At 37.3% G+C, this 8,248-nt stretch overlaps 1 protein-coding gene and 1 long non-coding RNA gene across 3 annotated transcripts; one reads left to right on the top strand and one right to left on the bottom strand.

Moving 5' to 3' along the window:
- Window positions 1-1,846: 1,846 nt before the first annotated feature.
- Window positions 1,847-3,609, top strand: LOC107800469 (peroxidase 44-like). The gene is made up of 2 exons (XM_016623675.2): window positions 1,847-2,067; window positions 2,308-3,609. Exons 1-2 carry the CDS (start codon window positions 1,855-1,857, stop codon window positions 3,376-3,378), a joined length of 1,284 nt encoding a protein of 427 aa, XP_016479161.2. The 5' UTR covers window positions 1,847-1,854; the 3' UTR covers window positions 3,379-3,609.
- Window positions 3,610-3,907: 298 nt separating this feature from the next.
- LOC142180670 (uncharacterized) lies at window positions 3,908-6,660 on the bottom strand. 2 transcript variants are annotated; one of them, XR_012709299.1, is made up of 3 exons: window positions 5,531-6,660; window positions 5,131-5,198; window positions 3,908-4,176 (listed from the first exon to the last, which is right to left on the bottom strand). It is a non-coding gene; the product is annotated as an uncharacterized LOC142180670 (long non-coding RNA). The 2 variants fall into 2 exon arrangements; XR_012709300.1 differs by lacking the exon at window positions 3,908-4,176 and adding an exon at window positions 4,401-4,533.
- Window positions 6,661-8,248: the final 1,588 nt, after the last annotated feature.

Raw genomic sequence — 8,248 nt, 5'->3', positions numbered from 1 at the left:
TTATTGAAGAAAAGTACAACCCATTCGGTGTTGGTTGCGGTTTCGACCGAACCTAGTAACTTTTGTTAAAACCTTGTATTTGTATTAAAAAATTCATTGAATATGTACAAATTATTAATTTAAAACTCAATTAACTTAAAATGATTATAATTTTGAATCCTAACTTCTTCTTGCTCCTTTGAAATTTCAAACAAGGTCCTCTATATATGTGCTTCCCAAGTACCAACTACTATACTCACATTGTCATTGACATGTCTTTGCATAACCACGAATTTTCTCCTCTCCCACTTGTGGTTAAAATAATCTTGTATGCAGTAAACGATTCTCATTTGTGCGCAGGCACTAAGCAAAAACAGTAGCTTAGGAAATTGTGTCGCGGCATTTCTTTGTTTCGGATCGACCATTCAATGCAATGAATGGTCCGGAAAAGAACTGCGATTATAATAATAAAAATAATATATGATAATAAAAGTCAGAATACAAAGGTATGATTAGAAAATTGCTTGACCAAAAAATAATATACTTTCGATTAAACTATTAAGTTTTTATGTAACAAAGGGTTAAACCTAGTCAGTGATGATGTCTCTAGATTTAGAACTTGACAACATAAATAATGTGAGATGACATTAATGAGGAACTGGAAATAGTGCACATGTAATATTCCAAAGGTCTTGAGCAATGATGGAGGAATATCAAGCAATAAATAACAATAAATGGTATTTATGTAAATAAGGAGAATGATTCACCCAAAAATGAATTAGGTGGATGGTACTTCCTTCTGACAATGATGAAAGACAGACAAATCCTAGAATATTTGAACTATTCTCGGATCTGATGGAAAAGTAAGGAATAATGTGAGCAAGAATCTTGCTGAAAATGTAGAGTTTGTATTTTTGCTAGAGAGAGAATCTTCTCTTCAAAAAGTGCTCTTATCAAATGAATATTACATATCCTACACTATTGTTTCTCTTTCTATTTATATGAGACATATTTCTAATCAACCCTAATAGTACAAGTGCAGATTGAATATTCTCTTTAATATCTTATTACAAAAAACTAGCTATTAGTGTTCTGTCTTTGGTGCTCAACCTCGACCATTGTTGACTGCCCGGCCATGAATCCCACTATTTCCTGGTCGACCTCGACCGCATCTTTTTTCTTAATGCCGCTTTATGCTAAATTCTCTTAGGGCAGATTTTAACCTATACAAAAATTACCTCTGCTATGATCTTGATTGTAGACTAACACATATCAGTAACTTATTCTGTTTATGTAGATTTCTCTTATCAATGTTGTATCCAAGCTGAATCTGACATCAATCTTATATATGTAATTTGCAATTATTTTCTTTTATGAAAAGATACAAATAATGTTCACAAAGTGATACACAATTTTAAAATTTACGTATAGTAAAAAAAATGTTCATGTTGAATTGTAGTTCTTATTCATTCCGTTTTGTAGAATATTTATCATCTTATTTGTTGATTCTGTCATGCTTTTTCTACTTTTTTTTCTTATTATGGTCCAGAGCAACATTTATTTCTGTCCAAGGCAACATTGGTTTAAATTGTAGAACACTCTATTTCATATGTTTAGAACTACATGAAATAGATAGATTGAACGTACATGTATTTTATTTTTCTTGAAGTTGTGGAAGCTGATTAAACAATGTATTTCCTCAGAAAATTCTGGTATTATTATTTTAAAAACATGACATGCATCCCAGTTATGCTTTGACTTTCAAAACTCTAAGTGCCCCACCACATTATTCCCCTTTCCCCTCCATATATATACCTTTAAAATCCTGTGTCAAATTAAGCTTAAATCTGATATCAAGGGATCTTTCTAAAAAAGATGGACAAGAAGATAATATTACTGTCTTTCTTGTGCATTAGTCTTCAGCTATCATTTGTCTCAGCTCAACTTCAAGTTGGTTTTTATAATACTAAAGCTAGATGTCCACGAGCAGAAAGCATAGTTCGAGATACGGTGCGAAGCCGCTTCTTTGCGGATCGTTCCATCACGGCGGCATTGTTGCGGATGTATTTTCATGACTGCTTCGTCAGGGTAAGAAATTCTTATTCTTGTTGCCATTATAATTTAACAAATTATACTCTTTCCGTTCATTTTAGTTGACACATTTCGTTTATCAAGAATCAAACGTGTTAAGTTTGCCTAACATTTTAAAATGTGTCAAATTGACTCAGTTAAGTTGAGTATTTTCAAAGTTAAACTAGTACATCACATGCATAGCTTTGGGACAAGACAGTAATTCACCTTTCTCATTAATGGAAATATGCTTTTCAGGGTTGCGATGCTTCAATATTGATAGACTCCAAAAACACAAAGAACAAAAAGTCAGAAAAAAATGCAGGAGCAAATGGGTCAGTACGAGGATACGAGCTGATTGATCAGATAAAGAGTAAATTAGAGGCTACATGTGCTATGACAGTCTCTTGTGCAGACATCATTGCATTAGCCACCCGAGATGCAGTTGCATTAGCCGGAGGACCGAGCTACAGCATTCCCACCGGTAGGCGCGATGGGCTAGTGTCAGACCCATCACAAGTGAACTTGCCGGGCCCTAGTTTAACCGTGCCACAAGCATTTCAATTTTTCAAAAACAAAGGGTTTACTATGAATGACATGGTGACTCTTTTAGGTGGCCACACCGTGGGAATTACACATTGTAGTTTGTTTAAAGGCGATAGGCTATCAAGGGCAGATGGGAGCATGGATACTAACTTGTTTAACCGCCTTAGAAAGACATGTTCTTCTAGTGGTGACCCATCTGTTTTCTTGGACCAAAACACTTCATTTGTTGTCGATAATTCCTTTTACAAACAGCTAAGGTTGAAGAAAGGGATATTGAAGGTTGATCAGTTACTTGCTTCTGACAAATCAACCGCTGGGGCTGTGGCGAATTTTGCTGCTAATCCAAGAGCCTTCCAACAAGCTTTTGCAAATGCATTGATCAAGTTAGGTAACACTCAAGTTCTAACAGGGAAATCAGGAGAAATCAGAAGAAATTGTAGAGCCTTTAATCCTCCTCAACTTAAGAGCCCTCCTCCTCCTCCCCCCAAGATCGTAAAGAGTCCTCCCCCTCCTCCTCCTAAGATCTTAAAGAGTCCTCCTCCCCCACCACCCAAAGTTTCCATTCCTCCTCCTCCTCCACCCAAAGTTTCCGTTCCTCCTCCTCCTCCTCCGCCCAAAGTTTCCTTTGATCCTCCCCCACCACCTATGGTTTCAGTTCCTCCACCGCCACCACCTAAAGTCTTGACTCCTCCTCCTCCCCCCTTCTTCTTCTCCTCCTCCTCCTCCTCCTCCTCCTCCTCCTCCTTCTTCTCCTCCTCCTCCTCCTCCTCCTTCAGTCGTTAATAGTCCACCGCTACATGTGACTGCTCCAGTAGCTTAACATGGTTCTCTTTCCACCCAAGTTTTATTCAAACTGCTACTCCTCACACTGTTGTCAACCTTCATTGTATTTCCTTAAATTTGTGCATGTACGTCCCTTCCTTGATTTATTTGTTGTTGAATTTATTATTAATATTGTTTATTTGTAATTCCTCTTATTAGAGGAAAAAAGATTCAAATGCTTTCGTTTTGTTATTGCGGGACTGGCTACGTTTGTTTATTTAACAAGTGAATTTACTCGTGCTTAGCATGGTTGTTGAAAAAAGTCGATTTCATCTTGTAGAAATTCCTTAGGGAATATAAGATTTTCCTGGCTGATCTTGAACCTTCCTCCAAATATGAATACTTTCGCTGCGAGAATTTTCTGAAAGAGAAAGTTAAAGAGGACTATTGTCACGACCCAAATCCCGGTCGTGATGGCGCCCAACACACTACTAGGCAAGCCCGACCATTATTCAATACTTAACCCAATTTATCAAAAATAGCGGAAAGAAATATCAATTAAGCAAGATTAAAGTACTGAAGATTTTAACAAAATACACAATATAATCTCACTAGGACCCGGTGTCACGAATCTGAGCCTCTAGAATACAGAATATCATCCTAATACATGGTATATCCAAAGTCTGATAATGCGGAAATAAAGAGATAGGATAGGAGGGAGAAGATCAATGGCTGCGAACGCCGTGCAGCTACCTCGATACTCCCAGAAGCTGGATCTGCTGATCAACTAGATCTACTGAGCCTGAGACTGCCCTGGATCTGCACACAAGGTGCAAGGAGTAAAGTGAGTACTCCGACCCAGTGAGTAATAAAAGTAACTACAGTCCGAAGATAAGAAAATCCAGTAAATACACAAAGTAAGCTAAAATCCAAATATACAACAACATATGGAACTGAGCAGCTAAACAACAGTATAAATAGAAATACATGAATGCAATGCAATGCATATGATGGTACATTCCAGTACCCACTACGGCGTGCAGCCCGAGCCATCCATATTTATTAATCGTTGACGGCGCTCACTGGGGGTGTGTACAGGGACTCCGGAGGGGCTCCTACAGCCCAAGCGCAATATCTTGGTCAGTCATTGTTACCTGACCGGTCAGCTATTGTTACCTGACCAATTTATATCATACAGTGCCATTGTTACCACTGTTCAAGTATATCATCCAGTGTCATTGTTACCACTATTTCAAGTATATCACATAGTGTCATTGTTACCACTGTTTCAAGTATATCACACAGTGTCATTGTTACCACTGTTTCAAGTCACTTTATAATCAGTCCAGAAAATAATATAATAAGCCCCTTGAACATTTACAAAATAGAAGTTCCTAGTCCGGAATACATTTAAAAATATCATTTAAGTTTTCAACACTTAGAATTATGGCTGAGTTTGCAAAACAACATTTAAAACCTTGGACTGAAATTAAATGATATGCAAATCATGCTAAGTAGTAATATCAATCCTCGAAGGATTTTACAAATCGGCACAAGGCCCCAAACATGGCATCAAGCCCAGTAATATCAATGAAGTATGTGTATCAATCACCAGTATAGTATAAACATCACACGGGATGGACCAAGTCACAATCCCCAATAGTATCCGACCCCGCACTCGCCATGAAGTGCGTGTCACGCCTCAATATAGCGTTACGATGTGAAAGTCCGGGGTTTCAAACCCTCAGAACAACATTTACATCTATTACTCACCTCAAGGCGGCCAAAAGTCTACTCCGCGATGCCCTTTCCTTTCGAATCGACCTCCTCGCGCGTCGAGTCTTGCCAAAACCACAAGGAATATATTACAATAGGCTAAGGGAATATAACTCAATCGAAAAGACTCGAAAAATATCGAAAATCACGAAATTTGTAAAACCCGAGCCCCGGGCCCACTTCTCGAAAAATTACGAAAGTCACATCACCGGATTCCTCGTCTCACCACGAGTCTGTACATATAAAATTTACCAAAATCGGAGTTCATTTGACCCCTCAAATCACCAAAACTTATTTTCAAATCCTTAGGCCTAAATCCTCAATTTTTCTACAATTTTCATGCTCAAATCCATACATAATTGATGTACTTAACTCAAAATAGGTGGGGATAACTTACCTTCACATTGATGATGAAAATCCCCTCTTGAAGCTCCCCAAAAATCGTCCATACTTTGAAGAAGTGAAGAAAAGTGAGCTAAATCCGTGTATAAAAGAATCTGTCTGTGCTTCGTCGAGTTGTACCTTGCACTTGTGCTATACAAGTTGTACATCCTATTAAAATTATTCCTTGTCGGACACCTTCTGTTTAAACACCCATAACGTCTTGTATAAATATCCAAATGACAAACGGTTTGAAGATTTAAAAATTAGACTCAAAGATCTTTAATTTTATAGGTTGTAGACCATATAACTCTTTATATATCCCGAGATATGAGCTTCTAAAGTAGGCTCCCCGAAATCAGAAAATTCTGGAGAACGAGCTCCACCAGGCATATTCAATCGACCGTAACATTCTCTACAGATGTCCAAATTACGATTTCTTTAGCTTTCTGGAAACTAGACATGAAGGGATACAACTTTCGTTTTTGAACCATCTTAAAATTCCTTATATATCAAAAGATATAGGTCTCCGAAGTACGCTCCACGATTGCAGTCCAAAGACCTTCTGCAGAAAATTGCAGCAGAAATTTCTGCAGCTTTTTCTTTTCTTTTTGGTCCGAATTTCATTCCGTTAACCTTCCGAAATCCACCCGAGGCCCTCGGGACATTAACCAATTATATAAACATGTCCCACAATATCATTCAAACTTGTCCCAACCTTCGAAACACCCAAAATAACATCAAAACATCAAATCATCATCGGATTCAAGCCTATGAATCTCACGAACTTCCAAATTCTATTTTTGATCAAAAACCCAACCAAACGACGTCCGAATGACCTCAAATTTTGCAGACAAGTCCAAAATGACATAACGAAGCTACAGAAACTCTCGAAATTCCATTCCATCCCTCGGATCAAAATCTCACATATCAACCGGAATTCGCCAAAATACTAACTTTGCCAATTCAAGCTTAATTCTACACCGGTCATCACAAAATTTTCCGGACACACTCCGAAGTCCCAACTCACCTAACAAAGCTATCCGAACCATAAAATTCGCATTTCGAGCGCTCTAACACATAAGTCAATATCCAGTTGACTTTTCCAACTTAAGCTTCCTTAAAAGAGACTAAGTGTCTCAAACCTTACCAAAATCATTCAGGAATGACTTCAAATTTTGCACACAAGTCACATTCGACATTACGGACTTGCCCAACTTTCGGAATCGCATTCCGACCCCGATATCAAAATTTCCACTTCCGGTCGAATTTTTTCAAAAACCTTCAAATTTCTATATTTAGCCAAACGGCTCCAAAATGACTTACGGACCTCTGAATTCACTTCCGATCGCGCTCCCAAATTCAGAATCACCATACGGAGCTACTCCCAGTCTCGGAATTCCAAACGGACATCAATAACACTGAAATGCATTTTAAGCCAAACTGATGTAATTTCTTCGAAAATGCTATCTTCCACAATAGACACCAAAACGCTCCCGGGTTATCCAAAACCCGATCCGGGCATACGCCCAAGTACGAAATCATCATACGAACCTGCTGGAACCTTCGGATCCCAATTCCGAGGTCTTTTACTCAAAATTCCAATCCTAGTTCATTTCTTTAATTTTAAGCTTTCAAAATGAGAATTTCCATTTAGATTTGACTCCAAACTTCCTGAATTTTAATTCTGACCATACACTCAAGTCAATATACCTGAGATGAAGCTGATCATGGCCTCAAACTGCTGAATTACACGCCGAAGCTCAAAACGACCGATCGGGTCGTTACAACTATATATATAGCTTCAATTTACTATATAACCAGAAAAAATTTAATCGCGCACTCGCAGTCTTAAAAATATCAATGAATTTATAAAGGCTCAAAAACGTCAATAAATTCACAGAATAGACTAGCAACTAATAACGAATTAGGTAGTTTTCTCACTTTACTATGAGAAGAAAACACTGGTAAGTAGCTTACATTTGGCTTAATTCATAATTTTTTTTTATTTATATAGAACACTTAATGTAGTGTATAGCTAATGGTAAGGCATTATAGCATGTTATTTTATGTCGAATACTTATATGTAGTGTATAGTTAATGGTAGCCAATTATAGCATGTTATTTTCTTAGATTAACACATTATAACTTAAAACACTCTACAAATTGTTAATGCCAGATTAATATCTTTTTAAATACCTCCCAAATGTTCAATTGAATATAATGTTTGAATTTCTTGGAATAAACTTCACAATGCATGTCAAGCTTTAAGACGGTGGTGGTAGAGTTCTCATTCTTTTTTTTCAATGACATACTGCTAGTCTTGTTCTGATCTTTGAGGTCCTTCTTTTCTCCTCCTTAACTGATTTTGGTTTCTTCTTCATTTTTTCCTCTTATAACACCAAAATAAAAAAGAAACGAATCTATAAAAGTATTAACAACAAACAACAACAAGTCCAGTAGTTTTCACAAGAAGGATAAGATGTACGCAGCTTTACCCCTACCCTAAAAGGGCAGAAAGACTGTTTCCCATAAACTATAAGAGCATTATGAATACACTAAAAAAAAGTGGAATTAGCTACGAACGTCATCGCTAATTTATCGCTAAATCGCTCATAGCTAGCAAAATCTGTTGATAATCGGTCGCTAAATGTGATTAGCGACGGATTTTTCTATTTAGCTACAAAATTTGTCCGTCGCTAAAACCAAATTTTTTAGTAGTGAAATTTTTAAA

The sequence above is a fragment of the Nicotiana tabacum genome, chromosome 5 (assembly GCF_000715075.1).
Source record: "Nicotiana tabacum cultivar K326 chromosome 5, ASM71507v2, whole genome shotgun sequence".
Classification (NCBI taxonomy): domain Eukaryota; kingdom Viridiplantae; phylum Streptophyta; class Magnoliopsida; order Solanales; family Solanaceae; genus Nicotiana; species Nicotiana tabacum.
Note: the sequence above shows the minus strand (reverse complement) of the source record. Positions and strands in the feature narration are given on the sequence as shown.